Genomic DNA, 21,992 nt, shown 5'->3' on the forward strand with positions numbered 1-21,992 from the left:
TCCCAGTGGTGGGAAAAAGTTAAACGTCAGAGAAAACATGTCTGCCTGTTACATTCATGGCCTCTTCTGAAGCTTGGAGACCTTCATGACCTTGCTCATATGGAGCCTCCTCAGAAGGGGAAGGGAGGAGAGCCTGGGCAACTGGCTTGGCTTTGTTTCTGACCTTGACTTGTTCAACTTCCTAAGCACTATACAGGGGAGAGGAATAGAGTGGCTCTGATGTGTGGTCACCAGGCCTGGCTGTGGCTGCATCTTCACCCCCTTCCTTCTCTTGCCCTTGCGGGGAGCTTCCTGTCAAGGGCCTGTTATAGCCTCCCTCTGCTAAGGCAGGGGCTCGTCCTCCTCTGGATCCCAAAGTTAACACGATGGATGTATTGGGACTACAGGATTCTCTATGGTTTGGTAAAGGCTCCTGAAGTGGAAAGTTCTCACAGTCTTCTCCTTTTTCCTTGCAGAGGAGACTGTGGCAATGTTGTATTATGATATAGAATTGCCCTGGGGGAACTCTTTAGAACTCTCTGGAATCTTTTATTCTGCCCTAATATGCAAAGGTTGATCACATATTCTGAGCAAAACTGAGTTCTTTGATTTTATCAAGGCAGGGACTGAGGATGGTGGCTTACTCTTGTCATCCCAGCACCTGGGAGGCTGAGGCAGGATGCTTGGCAAAAGCAAGTATGAGGCTATGCCACATAACACAGCTTAGGCTATGAAGTGAAATCCTGTCTAAAAAGAAACCAAACAATAACAGCAACAAAGCAAACAAAATCTTTAAGAGAAGCAAAAGGGATTGGGGTAGGATAGAGACAGATAGAATGTGAGAGCCCCAAGCTCCACTCCTGGACAAGGCTAGCTATATTAGGAGAGCACAGAATGTGTCTCCCTTTTTACTCCTGTCTACTTCTGGTCCCCTGAATTATAGCATAATCACTCCCTGGAGTCTCTCTCTGGGTACCAATCTTTGTTCTCTAAAGTGTGAGATGGGTATTGGGCTCAGGGTCTTCCCTCCACTTTCCTGGAAGTCCTCCCTGCTCTCAAAAAGAAGTTTTATTGGTGTTTTTTGTTTTTTTATTTTTGTTTGACAGGTTCTCACTTTGTAGCTCAGGCTGCATTATCTTACTCTGCAGGGCTGGCTGATGCAGAAATAGCTTCCCTCCTGGCCTCATCCTCTCAAGTGCCGGGATTATATCAACATTGTATATTGCCATACTGTGTGCCTTTCTACCTCTTAAATGGCTGTGACTTAGCAGTTAAGGGTTTGATTCTCAATACCTGTATGGAACCCACACAATTGCCTAACTTCAGTTCCAGGGGATCTGACATCTCCTCAGACCTCCCTGCGCTTCTGCATGCATGTATGGTTCACACAGACACAGCACACACATATACATGCACATAGAAAACAAATGAATATAAAAAATGGTTATGGCTTAGGGCATCTGCTGTTGACTGTTCTCTGTGTTTATCCTCCTGAGGAAGCTCACTCATTTGACACCATCTTCCTACCCCGTTGTCCAACTCTAGAGCCCAGGACTTGCTGAGTTATAGCCAGGTACTGTCTCATACAGTACTCCAAGGCCGCAAGACCTAAGTGTCAGAGTATTCCAGATATAAGTCACCATTCTCCATCTCCCCTTTCCTCTCTAACTATGCATTCCCTCCAGTTGCCAGTTTTAATCCAGAAATTGAGGGGAGTTTCTCTTGGCTTTCTCATATCCACTCATTTCTCATATTTGTCAAAAAACCCTGCTGAGATTATAGTTCATACTCAGGAGGATGAGGCAGGAGAATCATGAGTTCAAGCTAGCCTAAGTAACATAGTGAGACCCTGTCTCAAACAAAACAAAACAAAACAAAACAAAACAAAACAAAAGGATCCCCTTGGCCTTGGTGTCCTTCTAGTGAGCTGTATAGTACATTTGACCTGGGGAATGCTGGCCTTGTGGCTGATAGGATTATCTGGTTCTTTTATCAAACAGGTGCTGTAAGGCAAAGGCCACCCTTGCTTCTCAGTGTCTCCCAGGAGTGCTTGATGTGTAAAACAGGAGTCTTAAATGTTTTGTTCATATGTCATCATGGATTTATCACATGCCATTCTGTCCTACACACTGTGGTTCTTGACTCTGGTCTTCCTCTTACTAGGGTATAATCTCCCTGAATGTATACCGGTCTCTAGACAACAATGTGTTTTAGCCCCTGTATAGCCTTTACACTTGAGGCTCAGGGAACATTGTAGAAAAGGAGGCAGAAAGACTGTAAGATCCAGAGGACCAGAGTGTCTGCTGTGATATAGTGTCTGTTATATATGTTATATATATTCCATGGCTACACCCATGGGGTCCCAGCAATAAGGTTGCTTGAACAAAAGCAGTACAATGATAATACCAATTCACATTGCAATGTGTGGGGGGGAGGTCTCACACTATACCACCTTGGATGAGAGCTACATGAGATTAATGACTGTTGAGAGTCTTCTATCTGGTAGATTGAGCCCCTGATAGATTATCCAATCTCAAGAGGTCAGCCCTTCACACGTATACATATGAGCAACACTCAGTGGACTCATTATGTGTTTGTATGTATACATACGTGTATATGCATGTATAAAACAATAATAAGTAAAGAAGAGGTTAAGAATCTGAGAGGGAATTGGGCTTGGGAGGAGTTGGATGGGGTGGAGGGGGTTAGAAATGATGTAAATACACTACTTGTGTATAAAATTCTCAAACACTTAAAAAAAAACTGTTGTAGGTTCTATGGAGTGCCTTGCCCTTGGGTGACTGAGGTCTGTTCAGTCTATGGCTCCAAGCCACTCAGATTGCAGCTGCCCCCGGCTTATCTCTGAGGTTTTTTTCCACTGTGGGAGCATACTCAGCACTCTTCCCCACTGCCTCTTCTAATCCTCTTAGAGACCTCCCTGTGCCAGATGTTGCCCTGCTGAAAAAGACAGCATCCTCTCCTACCCCGCACGTGGCTTCCTTGAGGCTTATGTGGCAAAAGTTAACTGTGTGTATTCTAGGTGCTTCTAAGTGTTGCTTGTCTTCAGGACTTGCCACGGAGGTTGTCTTTTTTGAATCCTATCAGTGCTGCTAGCTGATTTTCTGTACTTTCCCTCTCTTCCCTAAGTGGGGTGCAGACACGGGACAGACTGCTTGTTTTCCTGTGCATCTGTCTGGCCTCTGCTGATCTCAGAGAATGCTGACTAGGTGTCAGGCCACGCACAGACATGCGCTCAGGCCTGGATCCAGTTTGGAGCCTGAGAGAGAGTCTAAATAATCCACACTCCTGCCTCTGAGCATGTACCTAAGCAGCGTCTTTCTTCATCCCTTTCAGCTCTTGAAGGCAGGGCCAAATACGTGCTCACATGTGCTCCCCCACCCCCAAGCATGATGCAATTTCTACAGCAGGAAACCTGTAGTGTTTCTTTGCAAAAGTAGCAGAAAGAAGGAGGGATAGAGAAGGGGCAGAACTGAAAACAACGTATCAGAAAATGATCTTCCCAAGTATGAAGTGAGATGGTGTCAAATGGAAGCTTTGGTAACTAGGTTTGCTGCCCCTAAATGTGTGTGAAATCTCTTCCCAGAGTGTGCCAGGTGAGTTAGAAGATTGGATATCATCAGTACTGATAAAAATAATGGAGACTTGAGCACCCAATATTAGATTTAACAGTGCCTAAAGGGACATCTAAGGGTCCCTTCAGTGCTTGTAGGTCTCAGGAGTAAGAGCCACAGCTTTCTGAAGGGTTCCATGTAGCAACCCCTGGGGTAGGCAGCTGCACACTTGCCCTGCTCCTGGGGTGAGACACAAACTGTCTCTAGATTGAGTATCTCATCATCATCACTCCCCGCCCCCCATCTCGGGTTGGGCTTTTAAGTGTGAGCATGTCTGTTTCGTTCTGCCCTTTCCCAATGATACTAATGCTAGTATTGGTTTCAGAGTAGATATTAAGTGGGTTTGATAGATTGCCCATGGCTTGCTGGGGTACAGAGAAGGATTCTGAAGTTCAATTGAAGTTCAGCGGTGGGAAGCCCCATGGAAAGAGGTAAAAGGGGACAGGGATGATTGGAGAGGAGCCACGCCAATGCCACACCTGTTCTATAGAGTGGGGAGTAGTAGCCTGGAGTGGATGGAGGTTATTTTAATTTCATTTTTCTTCCAGAGATTTCCCTTGGTGCTCCTCAGTAGGTTGAATGTGATGCCTTTGTGGATGGGGAGGAAAAGTTGAACAGCTTCCACCTCTCTGATATTTGACACTTGATTAGACCCTGTGATCACAAACACGCAGGAACAGGAGGCTGTTTACCATGTCCCTCCACAGTAACTGTTTTCCAGTAGTTATTTCAGAGGCAATTTAAGCTTCTGTAACTTGAGCTATGACTGGATACTCCTAACTTAGCGCGTACATTGCTGCCCACATTTCTAGCCTAGACTCTTTGCTTTGGTAGTGAGAATGTGCTGAGAAGGGACTAATGGCTTTGAGCTGCCACTGGGTCTGTTTTATAGCAACAGTCAGTTACACAACCATGTTTAGTAGCTTTTGCCCAGGGTAAACTTGTCCCATCACCTCCTTTGTTTTCTCAGACGGAGAAACCGAGGCATGCCTTGGCGTTTGACTCGTTCGTACTGGAATGTAGAAGATTTCAAAGTAACGTGGCCCTCAGGCCTCTTGGCCCATGAAGTTGCAAATGCTCCTTGAATGTTTTACACATGTCAGTTGTAGACATTACAAGTGTAGCTATGGGCAAGAACATCTAAGCCCTTGGCCTAAAAGTGCTTCGGTAGCTGGGAGAACATAAATGAAAACTTTAAAGAGAGTAGAGCACTAAGTATCCTGAGTACAACAGCGTTTATGTAGAAATCCTCTGCCTTGGTTGACCAGTAAAGCTGTTTGGGAACAGCCACACAAGTGTCCCCTAAGTCTGAGAAATAGTGGAAACAAATCTGCCCAGTGGATGGAAGAGAAGTCGTGGGTAGTGGAGAAAATACCCCGAGGCAGTCTTTTAGCACCTATCTTTGCCAAACTGTGGATGGAGGTAGCGGTAGGCTTCTTATAGGCCGTGAAGGCACCAGTTGCCTTTCCTGGACCTGCTAGTAAGATAAGCCATTGCGTTGGTAAGATGCCCTTGCTTAGTTGTATCAAGAGTGGGAAGAAGTTTATGAGAGCTGGTGAGCCTTCAGTGGCATTATCCCCGTGAGCAGCTGTGTGTGCAATCAGGGTCCCCCTCTGCTACGCACCACCTGTAAAGTGTGGGCCACAATGTCCAGTGACTGCAAACAGGTACATCAGCCTTGGGGATGGAATGTTACCACCCAACTCTTCTCCAAACCATGTCTGGATTCTCATGCATCTGCCCACAGAAGTGTTAGAAGCAGTTAGATCATTAAAGAAAGCATTGTCCTATAATCTACATCCACTGCTGGATTCTGTCACCTCAGTCGCTGGTTGTAGTCAAGGCTCCAGACCTTAACTTAGAAACTGGGTTCCTACCCACTCCTCTTGATGTCTTTGGGTATTCCTCTACAGCAGCGGTTTTCAACCTTCCTAATACTGTAACCCTTTAATACAGTTCCTCATATTGTGGTGACTTATATTTTTGTTGCTATTTCATAACTGTAATTTTGCTGCTGTTATGAATTTTAAGTTTTTTTGGAGATAGAGGTTTGCCAAAGGGGCTTCGACCCACAGGTTAAGAGCCACTGCTCTACAGATAGCATTCATCCCTATTTCTCACCTCTCAAGGCTATTTTGGTCCCTTCAGAAGGCCCCCTATGCTCTCTGTGGAGCCAGGGTTCCCTTAGTAGCTCTGCGCATCCAGTTGGCACATTTCACTTTATATCCTGATGTGACCTTGGCTTCCAAGCAGCCTTGAATTCCTCACAGGGAGGCAGCATGTCCTAAGTCATGCTCATTCCCAACCTCAGGCACACAGTGGGGCACACAGTGGGGCACACAGTGGGAACACAGTGAGTCACCATCGGTGCCTCAGACACACAGTGGGGCACACGGTGAGCAGTGCATGGTGATTACTATTTGTCCAGCATCACAGAAAGAGTTGTGAGTGCAGATTAATTTGAACACGAGTAACTGTTGAATTCGTACATTCCTTGGAACTTACCCAAGCTCTTTGTATGAAACAGTTCTCAGTCACTGTAAGGATGTTTTGTGATAAATGTATATAACAAAATTTACCATTTAACCATCAGTCATTAAGCCCACATTTTTGTGGTAGCAGCATGTTTGCACTGTTGTGTAGCCATCACCACCGTCTAACTCCAGAACTTTCTCTTCATCCTACACAGAAGTGCCATACCGCATGAGCAATAGCTCTCCACCCCCTCACCCATAACCCTGGGAAAGAACCACTCCTCTTTCTGTCTGTATCCTCTCGGCTACTCTTAGTACCTCATGTAAGTTAAATCTTTTGTCTCTGACTTATTTCACTTAGCATGTCTTCAAGGTACATCTATGATCTATGTTGTAGGTATTAGAATACCCTTCCTTTTAAGGATGAATAACACACACACACACACACACACACACACACACACACACACCAGCTTGCATTTGCATTTGTTCATTTAGTCTGCTGATTTATATTTGGGCTGTTTCCATCTTTGGGTTATGAGGAATAGTGTGAACATTGGTGTGCAAATCCTTTTCAAGGGCTGACTTTCAACGTCTACTGAAAATAGAAGTGTATAACCTTGTGATGAAGTTACTTTTAGAGTTTGGAAACACTTTAAGTGTATTTGGAACAGTCATTTGGAATCAAAGAAAGAAACAACAGAAGAGGCACCTTGAGGTAGGATGCGACGTAGAAAGAGGGGCTGAGAGTTCACATGCTTACTCTTGTGCCCTGTGGGATGATGGGTGGTAACACGAAATGACTTGTTTCATGCGCTGCTTTCATTTTTGTCTTACAGCATCAAACTTCTAGCTGTGCAAGAGCTGCTTGACAAAGAGGCCCTGGAAAAGGTAAATATTTTGTTCTTCCTGCCACACAAGCAAAATTCTGATCCCCGACCAGAGGCAGCACTTACTACGGAAGGGTCCTGCTTCTTTGTACTTCCCACAGGCAGTGAGCCTTGCAGACTCTCAGTCAAAACTTCCAGGCATGCTCCATTCACACTTACAGACCTAAACTTGCCCTGTTCCTTCCAGACTCTGCGGCTAGCAGAGGCTTGCTTGTCGCAAGCCAGGCCACCTTCAGAAGAAGGTTTCTTGTGCTTCTAAGCAGCAGAAACAAGAACGAGGCCTCCCACGTGCTAGCCTTCAAGCTTGCTGTCCATTCCTTTCTGCTGCATGTTTGATTATCTGAGTGTGTGGATGAAGGGATTGAGGTCCAGCCACTCTCAGTAACCAGCCCAAGGCAAAGGAACCCAGGGGAAGTGTGAGGATCTGAACCCCATAGTTCCCTTTCTGAAACGGCGGCTTCACTGTTGAACAGACATTGTTGTGATGGTGCATCATTTTAGGCTGTTGCTGAAGCCTGGGAAATCACCCGCTCACCTGGGAGGTAATATTGGTGCCTTTTTGCCTTCCCTGTTGAGGCCAACCCTGGCACTGACAGTCTTTTGCTTGTGGGTTGGGGTTCTAGGTGTAAGGAGGAATGGGTTCAGCAACGCAGGCTAGGCTGGTGCTGCAGAGGTCAGGCCCTAAAATGCCATTGAGGGACCTATCGTACTCTTGCAGTACACTCCCCTGGCCTAGCTCAGGACTCTCCTACCACCGTAGTTGCGGGTGTTGATTGTAGTCTGTAGGTTGACATAAAAGTGAGTGTTTAGAGAGATAAACATCCAAATGGTATTTATTTTAGGAGTTTAAAATGTTTAGATTAGTGCTCAGTCTCTTGGTATGGGAAGGGAGAAAGTCTTTAAAGTCAGCACTGAGCAGTGCTCTGGGAATGACCCAAGCTCTGAGGCTCCCCTTGGCCTCTTTTCCATGATAGGGGAAGCAGGGACCGTGCTTCCACTGGATCTTAGAAAGGCAATGTGCGAGGCAACTGAGTTACTGGGGCCAAATGGCTCTCTGGACGCCCACACACTCTGCTCATATTAATTCTTAATTATTCATATCAATTCTTCATATACATGCAGCTATTAAAACATACTGTGATGACTACAAAAGCTATCAATGGGCCAAATGGCAGCCTTGGTTGTAGATGGTAGATTAGATAAAGGGACTAAATGAACAGTAACTTTTCCTGAAGCTGATGACTTGTTTGTGATCATGTAAGAGAATGGCCTGGTCTTTAGGAATCACGGGAAGGAATATAGGAACGGATCTTATTGATCATTCTGAAAAGATTCCAAAGACAATGGAGAGAAAGAGAGATGGGGGAGAGGGGAGAGGGAGGGGAAGAAGGGAAGAGGAAATGGGAGAGAGGAAAAGGGAGGGATGTCTATCCATATCTATATCTGTCATGTATGTATGTATGTATGTATGTATGTATGTATCTGTCTATCTATCTATCGGGGGAGGAGATACACAGAATGGGTAGAATAGAGACCATTGAACCTTTTGTATAAACAGGCATATGAGGGTTCTTTGTATGTTGAAACTGTTTAAAAGACCCTCTCCATTTTTGTCTTTGTAGTGGTAGTCACTACACCCATTTGCTTTACCTCCTGCCTTTGAAAAGCTAGAAAGAAAATCTTGCCACACATGGAGCCTCCACAGTCAGTGCATCCGTATAATAAAAATACAGGCACCAAAAATACCAGTTATATCTTTGACATGACTACTGTCCAATTTAGAGAGGTCACGTAGCCAGGCCGATTCAGGCGACCAGGACCTGCAAAACGGATCAGAGCAGTGGTGTCAGGCTTGCTGTGGCTGACTGCCAGCCAGTGAGCCATTGTGCCTCCTGGGAACCAGGCTTCTATGGCTCTGCTCCAAAGCCTGCCTTCTCCTTCCTTCCTGAATTATCTTGTGTTGTTTCTCCTCTGTGCCTCAGGTTCCCAGCTGTAAAATGAAAACTGTAATCCCTAATTCACAGAGGTTTGGAAAAGAGTTAAGTGAGCAGTCTAGGTAAAGGTGCTGAGTGGGCCACCTGGGTCTGAGGTCTCCAGAAGGTGGCATCTGTACGGACTGCTTCCTTTGTCCCCACCTCCAGCTGTTCTCCTTGTCCTCCCTTACTCCCGTTCAGTAGCCCGATGGTGGTCTGTATCATCTCATCTTGACAGATGACCAGCAGAAAACTTTATCGGACCACTGGAGTATGCACAGGGACTGATGGGGGCCACATTCTCGCAGTTCGCTTCCCTCTTCTGTTAGTTGTCTGCATATTCATGCTTGCACATTCATCATGAGCGTGTTTGTGGAAGTTTCTGTGTGCTGGGCAAGTAGTAAACATTTTTAGAAAATCCCAGAAGCAGCCAGCAGTTCTGCACTTAGTATCCAGTTAGATTTTGAGTGATACGTGGTATATTGCCTCTATTAGTCCCCCCCCTTCTTTCCCCCTTCAGTAAGACTGGTTCAATGATTTGTTGAAATAAGATATGTTCCTTGAAGAGCCTTGCGGATGATAGATTCCTCTGCACCTGGTCAAGGCTAGAGAGCCGCTTGTGGATGATAGATTCCTCTGCACCTGGTCAAGGCTAGAGAGCCGCATGCAGCTTTGCTATGCAAAGTATTGTCCCTGCATCAGTAGCTCTGGAAGGTCATTAAAGATGTGGAATTCTGACCCTTATCTCAGACCCATTAAATCAGAGCCACATTGTGCAGAGACCCCAGGTTCCTGAACTGTTCAGGAGAGGATTATTTACTATCTTCACAGTGATTATTGACTAGCCTGTGATAGTCAGAAACCTATAAGAGGGCAGAAATTTTCCTTTTATATCCAATGAAGTTCCTTTGGGAGGTATGTGGGGGGGGGCGACTGAAAAGGAGCTGACCCATCTATTTGTAAATCCCCCATTGTGTGTGGCATGCACACGGGTACACCAGCACATATACTTGTTTAGAAGACAGAGCAGAATGGGAGAGGAGTCTCTCCATCACTGTCTGCCTTATTGCCTTGGGACAGGCTCTCACTGAATTATAACTTCACCATTTCTGCTAGACTGGACAGTTGTCCACAAAGCTCCTGGGATCTGCCTGTCTTTGATGCAGGGTTAGGGTTACAGACATGTGCAGCCATGCCTGGCTTTTTTATGTCGATCCTGGAATTTGAACTCAGGTCTTCATGCTGGCAAAGCAAAGCACTCTTACCCACTGAACCATGTCCCCAGCCTCTTCAAAGCTCATTTATAACTTACTTGTCCTGCTGGTAACAGCTGAAGCCAAGAGAGGTCCCAGAAGTACAACTTGCAAGCCTCAAACCTCTTTCACTGTTTTCCCACTGACTTCAAATGGAAGCCTACCTTTGGAGTTTACAGCCACTGAATTCCTGAGACTTCACCATGTCAGAACCTGTGACTTCAGTCCTAATAGTAGCGGCTTGTGTAAGCCTCCATCTCTGAAGGTGGTAGTGATTCAGTAAGGTGTTTTCTCTCACAGGCACTGGTAGGTTAGATCTGAACAGTAAAGGCTTGAGTTGTGTAAGACATAACATGAAAGATTGGCAGTGTTTGGAGGTCTCAGAAAATGAGATTTCCTATGCTCGTTCCTTTACTGTTAACCATTGTTATCCTGATCTTAATATTTTAGCTGAGGTTTTCCTGCTGTCTGCAGAACCCAGAGCTGGGGCAGCTTCTAGCCACGCGGTAGCTCCCTGTGACTCTGTAGCTGGCAGAAAACCCTCCTGGAGGTGGGGTCCCCTTCCTCACCTCTGGTCTTGTTTTCCATGGTGCCTTCCAATTCACACTCTAGAGCCTTGCTTGTCAGACCGATTCCTGGCCACATTGTACTAAGGGGACATTTTGTCTTTTTACCCTGACTTTATTTTCTCCACTTTCCCAGTGCTCCTTGCTGGTTTTGGGGGCCTTGTGACTTACCTGTCCTATTTAGCGTCAAAACTAGCATGCCGGTAGAACAGTGGTCCTCAACCTGTGGGTTGCGACCCCTTTGGGGTTGCACATCCGATATCCTGTGTGTCACGTATTTATAACACGATTCACAGCAGTAGCGAAATTGCAGTTATGAAGTAGCAAAGAAATAACTTTATGGTTTGTGGTCACTGTAACACGAGGAACTGTATTAAAAGGTCACAGCCTTAGGAAAGTTGGGAACCACTATGAGAGAGGAGTTGTGAACGCTGGTGACCCCAATGGAGAGACTTCAAGAGTTCCTGTTTTGACTTCTTGACTACTCTCCCCGCCCCCACCCCCGGCTGGTTTGGTTTTCTAGGGTAAAGGTTTTTACTGTGGAGCATTAGCTGGCCTGGAACTACTACTTTGTAGACAAGGCTGTCCTCACATGTACCGTTATCATCCTGCCTCTGCCTCCCCAGTGCTGGGGTTACAGGCCTGAGCCACAGCCTTAAGTTAGGGCTGTGGGTTGGGGAGAAACCCAAGGACATCTAGCAAGTCATGGCTCTGAATTTGTTTTTTTTAACACTATACAAGGCCTTGTTTTCAGATTAGGCACAGCAATTAGCCAGTTACTTTTAAAAATAAGTTTAAAATTAAATTAAATATAAAATAATTAAATGTAAGGTAAAATAAAATTAACAATCTATATTTATTTTAAAAAATTATTAGAATCATGAGAATTTTATCACAAAGCATGTGAGATTTTTCTGAAAAAGAAATTTTGGGTGCTCGCGCGCACGCGTGTGTGTGTGTTTCATGTCATACAATACTTAGGTTCCACGAACAGTAAGAAGGATGCTTGTCAACTGCTTGTGATTTTTTGCTGTGAGTGTTGGACCTTTTGTTTTCCTGAGCTCAAGTCACTGGGACTTGTTTTCCAGGATTTAAGAACAGACTCGTCTAATGCGTTGAAATGCGGCATCACATGAAAGGAAATCAAAATACTGTTCCAGCTTGATTTAGAAGATCGTTTTTCAATGACCCTTTCAAACAGCTTCCTGCAAGGCTGCAGACAATAGTTTGGCTAGAGATGACCTTCAACCCTGGCAGTCTAGAGGGGGGCCACCAGCTGACTTGCTGTGATCAACGCCCATCTTGGCCCCAGCCTCCCAGGGACCAGGGACACAGGCCACCCAGCCCACTGTCTGACCTACCCCTAGTTCTCTAGACCTTCCCTTAGTCATCAGTCCAAGATCAGTCTTCTGGAGCTGAGCTCCGAGGGGGATAGGCTGCTTGAATCCAGCTTGGTTATTTACCAGGGAGAGGACTACTGGGCAGGTTACCTCACAAACTTCAGGTGCTTTTTTTCCCCTTTACACCTCCAGCGTGCAAAGTTACAGTTGTAAGGACATCGTTGGGATTTTGTGAGAACTAACTGGAATAACTATGCAGCAAAGAGACTATGTATTAGTAAAATCCAGTGTGTCAGCTTCTAATTACCCCACCACTGCCACTGAATGCTATTCATTATCATGTTCATTTTCCCCGTTGTCACTGTTGCCTCCTCCTCTCTTGAGAAGCTTAATTTGAGCCTTACTGTTGCCATTAGAAGATGTTAAGGAAAAAGCCATACCCTCCGCTCCCGCCGCCATTTCCAGACTTTAGACAGCAAGATACCCTTTGTCCCTCTCAGCTACTGCTGCTGTGAAGTGTCCCTCTTAAAATGCAGCTCTTTGTTTAGTTTTCTGGTAGGTCGAACAAATGATCTCTAAGCCACACCAAGTGTTTTGTATGTATGACGAGTGTATAGACATTTTACCAGCAAGCCTGGGGTTAGAAAAATTAAACCTGATACAGTAGTCACTCTTCCAGCCAGACCCAAGTGCTGAGCAACGTCGGAATTGGAAGTTAATGGTTCCCTAGAGATCTTCAGAAGGAACAGGAGGCAAACCATCTTCATATAGATGTGCGTGACTAAGCTAAAGATGCTAGGTTCCTGGCAGTCATTGGTGTTTTAGACTCACGGAAACGCACTAGATAAAGCCTTGTCTCTGTTGCACGCCTTCACAGTGGCTTCTGTTGTGATTTGGGCTTCCAGTTAATGTAGCTTGTGTGACAGTGCAGTGGCTGTTCTGTCCCTAATTGTACTTTATACCAACGAGGGCAAAGTTAGAAAACTTTACACTTGAATGGTCTGTGTGGAATCACAAAATGTTCCAACCCAGGAAGACTTTTAAAGCCATGGAAATCAACCCTATACATTTCCCAGAAAGCACACTAAGACCAAGAGTACTGAGGTGCTCATCTCTCCTGGGACTCTGGCTGGTTTGTTACTCAGGCAAGGACCTCTCCACCTACTGGCCCGGCTTCCATATCCAGACGGTCACATAGCTGGTGAAGAATGTATAGAATGACGGAGCACATGGAATAGCCACACCCTGCATCTGGACTAAGATACTTTCTGGGAAACACATCTTTTAAAAATACCAGTGTGAGCTCCTTCAGCTCTTGGGTGTTGTTTTCCTCTCTCACTCAGTTCCTCATTAGTTGGAGCTTAGCGTGAAGGTCATGTTGAGCCGTTGGTATTCGCACATCTATGAAGGTTGTTTGTTTTCTCGCTGCCTTGAGCAGAGCTGTGTGTGGTCATAATTAATCTCATTGCCATCCTTTGCCTGGCAGGAAGCTGACCACTTCTCTTTGAAAGGACTAGTGAGCACAAATGGGGATCCCTGGGGAGGTTACAGTCCCCATGGTGGAGTCTGACTCTGACAGAGGCTTGCTGCAGCTTCCAGCTGCCAGGCAACTCCACTTTTCAAAACCAGCACCCTGGGGTCTACCCAGCAACCTTACTGCTGGACCTTGGAGTGTTTTGGTGAATTGTGGGCCAGACTCTAGAGTCTGTTTAAAGGAGGTGGGGCTGGGGTGCAGCTCAGTGGCAGAGTGCTTGCCTATGGCACACACACACGCGCGCGCACACACACACACACAGACACAGATCTGACTTCATTCCCCAGGAGCAGCAAGAGAGTGGGGGCAAGGAATTTGACATCCCCATGTATGTCTGTGTGCGTGCGTGCGAGTGTGTGTGTGTGTGTATGTGTGCGTGCGTGTGTGTGTGTGTGTGTGAATTCAGGGATTCACATGGTCTTTCCATTTCCCCATATGAAACTTTTAAAATCTCTTTAGCTTTATCAAAAGTAAGCGTATACCTAATGAGAGGTGGCTTTCAATTGATATTAGCCAAGTTTTAAAAATCATGAGTAAAGTTGCAGTCTCTGCTTGCAGCTTGATGGTTCTTTCTGTGGAAGGCAGGTGACAGGAGGCTGACCCTCAAATAATCCTTGTGCTTTGTTAGCCTCAGAGATGCTCCTACCCTTTAACCAGGGCAGGGGAGGTTTCCTGGTCATGTTCCTTAGGAAACAGTCCATGAAGATAGGTGGACGGTAAGCACGTTGTCACATAGTTTTCAATTGTGAACAATTGGAAGGCAGGGCAGTGGTGTAGAGGAAGGCTAGCTTTTAAAGAGGACTGTGGTAAGCAGGCTTCAGGAATGGGCATGGGTCGACCATAAATAAGAAACATTTAGTCTGGTAGGAATGTGGTACACTTTTTACTAAGGAGATTCAGCTTCTACTTGCCTTGATAACAGCCATGTGTAAATATGCATTTATTCCGGCAGCCAATATTTCTTGAACCCTGTCTCCTGTTAGACACTGTGCTGGTGGATGTCCACATCTGTGAACGAGAAGCTCCCGTTGCAGCTGATGAGGAGACCACCATTAGCAATTTAATTACACTAGTGAAGCTAAAAGACTCAAAACAGAAAAGGCTGGTTGTCAGGAAAGGGGCCCTAACCTGATGTTCTCATTGCATCCAGGAAAGACGAGAAACACGTAATTGGGTAGGTTCTTATTTTCCTTTGCGATTGAGGAATATTCCTGGATTGGACCTCGTAAGGCCCCCGTGGTATATGCAGTAGGAGGAGCAGGAGGAAGGAACGTTAAGGAAGGAGACCTATGGTCTCTGAGGGGTGGGGTGGTAGGTACACAGAGATGGAGCAGCCGCTCTGAATGGCCTGGCATCCTGACAGTGGGTCCTGATAGGTCACAACAGCTGTCTTGTCTTCATGAGGTATCACTGGAATGCAGGCATACCCACCCATCTAGCTAGTGTCTGTGGCGGCTCTCAAGCCACAGGACAGAGTCCAGGGGCTGGAACAGAGATAGTCTATCCCGCAGACCTCAAGTTATCTCTCAGTTGCCCCCCCCCTTTTTTTTTTACAATTTGCTGATGCCTCTTCTAGATTAATGGTATTTTTTAGGAGTCACATGGAAACTACATGCTCTTACTACAGAAAAATGCATGTATAAACTTTTACACATGGTCAACTTCCCTAATTCCAGTAGCCTACAGGCCTGAAGAAGGTAGGTTCATTGCTCCACACTAAGTATGTTGAGTCATTTCTTCTTGTCCTCAACGATGCCTCTTGTAGATGTGGTTTTAATCATGGAATGAATTTGCCCAAGACAAATGGGAAGATTTGTGGAGCGCAGTGCCTAAGGTCAAGGAGAGGGATTTTGTGGACGCATATGGTCAGATTTTGCACACTGTATCCTGCTGGTCCCTTCAGTTCCTTTCTCTGGCTTGAGGGCACTCTCCCAGTGGGGACTTCAAGGGGTGTATTCTGGCTGTCAGAGCATCTGTGCTCACATTCTTAGCCCATCAGACATACTTAGCTCTCCTGCAACCCGACATGGGCTGAAACTTGACCTGTTTTCTTCTTTGCCACTGCCCTGTTTCTCTTTGCTGGCACTTCCTCAAATATAAGTCTCATTGCACATAGCCAGGCTTCATCCCCCTTTCCGCCTGGTCCCTATTTAATAATATTAACAAGCTAGTAAATCATAGCTCACCTTAGCCAAATTCTTATCTAATTCAAAGCACTTTTAGCTGTAGATACTTTCACTCTGGGGCCAGAGAAATGGCTCAGCAGGTAGAGATGCTCGTTGCCAAGTCTGATGACCTGAGTTCCATCCCTGGAACTCACTAGTGGAGAGAACTGGCTCCTGAAAGTTGTTCTCTGACCTCCTAAGTAATCACATACACAGAGCACACACACACACACACACATACACAGTGTACGATAAATTTTCACTTTTTGCTAGTAAAGGTTATTGTTAAATTATTATGTTAAAATTTTTGTATGTAATGTCTTGAGTAATTGTTGTACACCTATATTTTGATATTGAAAATCTATTGATTTAGCTTTAAAAATATCTTTTAATTGTTTTTTATTTAGGGTATTTTGAGACAGGATCTCAAGTAGTTGAGGCTGGTTTTAGACCCCTAAGTTCCTACCTCTACCTCCGAGTGCTGAGATTAGAGTCATGTGCCACTACAGCTACCTTTAAAAATGTTTCGAAGTCACAGAAGTATGAATTGGCAGGAAAATGAAATCAATCACCCTTGGAGCATGTGTGGCCTGTCAGCTGAACCCCTCTGGGGAGTTTCATGTCTGTCATCTTCTGCCTTCTGGTTGTATTGGGGGGGGCACTCCTCTGATGGCTTAATTTGGTTTCCTGCATGCTCTAATCACTGCATCTTAGTCTTTATTTATAGAGGACATGAACAGAGATTGCGTACATGTGGATCATAGATGTCTGCAGAGGCCATGGCTGGGTCTACAGAAAAGGAACAGAGGCCAGTTCAGTCATGTCTCAAGAGCAGAGGAGCCTGGCCCATTAGAAGTTGCTCAAGTCTATGTGTGCAGGCGAACTAGCTTTATTTTTGCCTTGAGAAGCCAGCCCTCTGTGTTTTACTAAGACTTCCAATTACCACCAACCTGAGAGAGTTGCTGGCCTGTCACCGTGTCTCACGCCTTTGTGAAGTTCCTAGTCCATGTGCCGGCTACAACTTCTTCTGTGCTGACTTGCCCACCTGGAGATGCCTTCCCATCTCTGCTATCTCAGTCTGCACTTCTGATCATGCTTGTGTAGCTTATATCAAATTAACCTTTCCTCCATTACCATTATAAACTGGGTAAGATGCAGTCAAGTATTGCAAGGCCCCAAGGGGCAGCCAAAGCAGGCAGACACTACAGTAGCTGTAAGTAAGGGGGAGCATCTGCATTGAGTGAGGTCCATTCCCCTGTGGCTTGTCTTAGCTCTGCAGTCTGTGGAAAGCCACAGCCCTGGCAAAAGGTTTGCAGGGGAGTAGGGAATGTTCTGTGAGAGCTTGCAGCTCCTGGGTTGTTTTCTGTCTTCTGATGTTACTGTTTTCTTCTCCCTGCGTTTGCTTTAGCTTATTCTTGCTTTGAAAGCTTAGATTATTGATTTGAACTCAGTTTTCTTTACTGGTATAAAAATGCCCCCAATTGTAAATTGATCTCTAATATTGCCTTAGATGAGTTCCTTACATTTGGGAATATTCCATCTTCAGCTTTACCCATATTTTATCCATATCTTTACATGGCCTTGTGATCTGTTTGTAACCTTTTTGGTATTTCCAAGTGAATTGTTTAATTTCCACACATTTGTAAATTCTCTAAACTTATTTTTCTTATTAATTTCTCATTTCATTTTATTTTGTGATCATGGAACATGTCTTCTTTGACTTTTATCTTTGTAAATGTGTTGATACATGTTTCCTGGCCCAGTGTGATCTCTCTGGAGAGCACCCAGGTGTACATCAGAAGGTGTGTATAACTAGATGTTTACAGCGACTGTAGACCTCCTTGGTTCATGTATTTGAATTATGTTGTGTCCTTGTCAATCACCTGACTAGTCAAACCATCCATTCAATTCCTGTTGGTGAATTACCTGTTCCTTTAATACTACCAGTTCTTGGTTCAAGTATTTGGGGCCCTATTATTAGGTTTATAATGATTATATCATTCTAATCACTTGATTTTTTTTAAATTATATATTGCTCTTTCATCATCTTTAATTTTTAGTGATGGGTTTTGTTTTGAAGTCATTTTTTTTCTTTTTTGATTTTTTATGCCAGGGTTTCTCTGTGTCGCCCTGGCAGTCCAAGAACTCTCTCTGTAGACCAGGGTGACCTCTAACTCAGAGCTATGCTTGCCTCTGCGTCCCGAGTGCTAGGAGATCAAAGGTGTGCACCACCACACCTGACTGCGGTCCGTTCTTCTGACCTGACCATAGTTAGCCTTTGCATGATACACACTTTTTGTTGTCACTTTCTCCTTGTGCTTTAGTGTCAGCTGTAACTCCTGTATGCTGTATATAGCTGAGTCTTGGTATTTCTATAGCTCTATTATCTCCACTTTTTAATCCATCCACTTTTAATGTTGTGAATACCAACGTGGAATGTGTGTGTCCACCTTTTCACCTTTTCCCTGGCGTTTTTGTCTTTACTCTGTTTGTGTTGTTCCCCACTACTTCACTCTTAAATAGTAAGCAAATATTTCCCCTTTATTTTATTTTATTTTATTTTATTTTTATTTACCGATGTTTTGTAACCAGTCGCATTATGTAGCCCAAACTAGCCTTGAACTTGTGGCAATCCTCCTGCCCCAGCCTCCTGAAGGAAAGTATTATAGGCATAACCTACTTCACCTAGCTTAAGTAAATATTTATAATGTAGCGTTTGGCTTCTTTAATCCTTTTTTCACATCTATTCTTGTCTTCTTTTTTTAGTGGTTGTTTCAGAATTTATCATGATACCTTAATTTACAAGGTTATAATAGCCACTTTCAGATGTCTGCTGTCTCAGATTTATGCCACCAATTCCAGTAAACTGTAGAAACATTTGTGCTCTAGAACTCTGTCCTTCCTCCCCCTTTTATGCTAGTGTTGTACATATTCATATGTATTTTACAGACTGACTATGCATTGTTATCATTCTTTTTTCTGTATTTTTATGTGTTTTAAAGATGGCAAGAAGCAGAGCAAGCCTAGATTAGCTCTGAGAATCCTCTGTAATCACACCTGATTATTTGTGCCATGGATTTGAGTGAAATCACTTGCTGTGATTTCCTTACTAAGAAACATCATTATTTCTTCCAAACTCCTTTTTACTTTATTGATATAAATGTATTGTGCTTTTGAACACTCTAGGCCCAACAATAAAATCCTATGTATGCTGTATTCTACGGTCCCTGCCCCCATGGCTCTGGGATGGAACTCAGGACCCTGTCCGTGCTGAGTGCTCTGCACAGCCGAGCCACACCCCAGCCCCTGCAATTGCTTCTGAAATGAGCTAATAAGAGAGTAGGAACAGGCTCCCATAACAACAGCCACACTTGCTTTTAAGGCTGTTGGTCTTTCTTCTTAAGGTTTCCATTAGTGCGACATCACTTGCTTTTAACCTAAATAACTTATTTATTTTTAAATTATTAAAATGTGATTATATCATTTTTCCCTTTCCATTTCCTCCCATCAACCCCACCCATGTCCTTTCTCTTAAACTCATGGCTCCTTTTTCTTTATTATTGTATGTATGTGTATATATATATATATATATATATATTGCAATTTCATATATGTATTATATATAAATGCATAAATATATAAATACAACATGGTCAGTTTGTTTAGTGTTGCTTGTATGTACATAATTTAGGGCTGATCACTTGGTATTGGATAGACAATTAGAGGGCTCAGCCCTGGAGAAGACTAATTCTCCTTCCCTCAGTAATCATTAGTTCCCAGTAGTTCGTTGTCTGGGGCTGGGGTTCCATGAGATTTCCCTCTTTGTGATAGCATGTCTATTTGCCTTGTCCTTGTTCAGGTCTTGTTTAAGTATCCAGACTGTTGAGGTACCATGGGTACAGTCTCCCTGCCATTTCCAGGAGTCGTGGCCTCACAGCAGACTTTCTAGTCCTTGGCCTCCTGCAATTCTTCTGAGCCTTAGGTGCAGGAATTGTGTTGTAGATGTATCCCCTGAGGCTGGCATCCCAGGATCAGTTGATCTCTGCATTTTGACCGGTTGGGGTTTTCTATAATGGTATCCATCTGTTGCAAAGAGAAGCTTCTTTGATGAGCTCAGAGCTGCACTTTATGTAGATATAAGGATACATTTTAGAATGCAGTTAAGAATTATGCCAGTCATAGTATGTTCTCCTCTAAGATCCATGACTTCACTAGCCCTGAGTAGTTGGCCAGGTTTCCAGTACCAGGCATAATTTCCTCCTTTTGAGCCTTTAGTACATTTAGAGAGCAGTTGGTTACTGCCAAGATATGAGTGCCACTATTACTCCTTTACAGATATATCGCTATACTGGTTATAATTTTAGGGTATTTCCCATCAGACAAGTCTCTGCAAAAAGTTCACATGGTTTTGATTATCTACAATGTTATTCTATTGCAGCTTTTGAAAAGCGGTTTTTCTGATTGTGAAATTGGTTGGCAGTCATTTTCTTTCAGCACTTTGAATATGGCATTTCTCTCCTCCCCTCCATCCCTTTCTTTCTTCCTTTCTTTTTTCTTCTAGGGCAAGGTGTCATGTAGCCCAGGCGAGCCTTGAACTTAATATATGACCAAGGATGATCTTGAAATTCTGATCCTCCTGCCTTCATCATCAAATGTTGAGATCATGGATTTTATATAATTATAGGGATTATCACCACTCCTCCTGGCTTGAATATGTTATTTTACTGCCCTTGGCCTCCATTGTTATTCTGCAAGTCTAGTAATCAATCACCCTTGGAACAAATGACTTTTGACAACTGGTTATATTCCTGGGGTGGACACTGCCATGTTAACCAAATGCAATATCTGATCTATTAGGTTACTTAAGAGTGACTCGAACATATTTCCTTAGTGTCCTAAAGCTGGTTCTGCCTTATGACACAGTTTCTTTGGTTTGAGATGAACTTTAAGGAATTATCTGCAGAAAGCACAACAAAATTTTCACAAGGGAAAACAAAAATGACAAAATCCAAGATAGTCTAGCAATGGCAAGGATTTTGTAATGAGCAGACACTGTGTTTGACTCTCAAATACTGGATGTCAAAATCAGTTTAGTATGTCTCTCCTGGGCATATGTTTCAGTATATGGGTACATGAGCACATGAATGTATACATGGTTAGGTGAGTGAGTAGGTTTATGGACCGGATAGCTGAATGACAGGAAGACAGAGAGAAATCAAACATATCAGACTGTCACATAAAATTGTGTAGGGATAAGTCCCGCCCCTTAGGGGGCATGTTCGCCTCGGGCTAATGTTTGCCTATAAATTTGGCGAGCGTGCTCTGTGAGTTTGAGGCCAGCCTGATCTACAAGAGCTAGTTCCAGGACAGGCTCCAAAAACACAGAGACCACCACTGGCAGGAACTGATCATTGCAGGTAAAAAATTTTTCTTTTATAAATAAAATGTCTGAACACGTTAGTATTCAAGAATTTAACAGTTTTTTTTAATTGTACCATGTGGGAGATTTTACAAGAGGTGTCAATCACCCCACATCTATGGATCCTTCTCGGATTTGTAGTTTTCATTGGCACTAAATGGTTTGATAATATAAATATGATAAAGTCTTTATGAGATGAATCCAGGATTCTTAAGGCAGAGATTGAACACTTAAAAACAATTGAGAATGACAACAATCTTCTCAAGAATCAGTTTGAAGTTCTCTAGGCTGATGTTAAGGAGAAATTCATTACTATGGGAGAGGGAACAGCTGATCTGGATCGTAAGCTTCAGTCCCTTTCTGTAGGAACTGAAACATTAGTGGCTGATATTAAGGAGAAATTCATTACTATGGAAGAGGGAACAGCTGATTTGGATTGTAAGCTTCAGTCCCTTTCTGTAGGAAATGAAACATTAACTGAGAGAATCAAAACTGCTGAATGTGACAATCAGATTTTGTCTAAAGCTTATGACAGATTGACGGAAAAATTGTCAATACAAGAAGGCACGGTTTATGCCATAAAAATTATGTCCAGAGATGAGATGTTATCTCTAACGGACAAACTTCACGTTGGACACTAAAATGTAACGGCGTAAGCAAATGCAGACAGATTGTAAAAATATATATACAGCTTTAATGGAGAAATAGACTTACAGAACCACCATTCCCGCTGAGACCAGGAAAGCAGAAGCAGCGGCCAAATTTAT

At 44.0% G+C, this 21,992-nt stretch overlaps 1 protein-coding gene across 1 annotated transcript in view; it reads left to right on the forward strand.

The window, feature by feature from the left end:
* The window catches only part of Eepd1 (endonuclease/exonuclease/phosphatase family domain containing 1), a 105,681-nt gene that overhangs the window by 52,416 nt on the left and 31,273 nt on the right, over positions 1-21,992 (forward strand). Inside the window, exon 3 of the mRNA XM_041656721.1 lies at positions 6,925-6,976. Within this exon, the coding sequence (XP_041512655.1) occupies positions 6,925-6,976 (52 nt within the window). The remainder of the gene's footprint in view (positions 1-6,924; positions 6,977-21,992) is intronic.

Source organism: Microtus oregoni, unplaced genomic scaffold (assembly GCF_018167655.1).
Source record: "Microtus oregoni isolate MIOR12 unplaced genomic scaffold, Mior012 000008F_ref0000371, whole genome shotgun sequence".
Taxonomy (NCBI): domain Eukaryota; kingdom Metazoa; phylum Chordata; class Mammalia; order Rodentia; family Cricetidae; genus Microtus; species Microtus oregoni.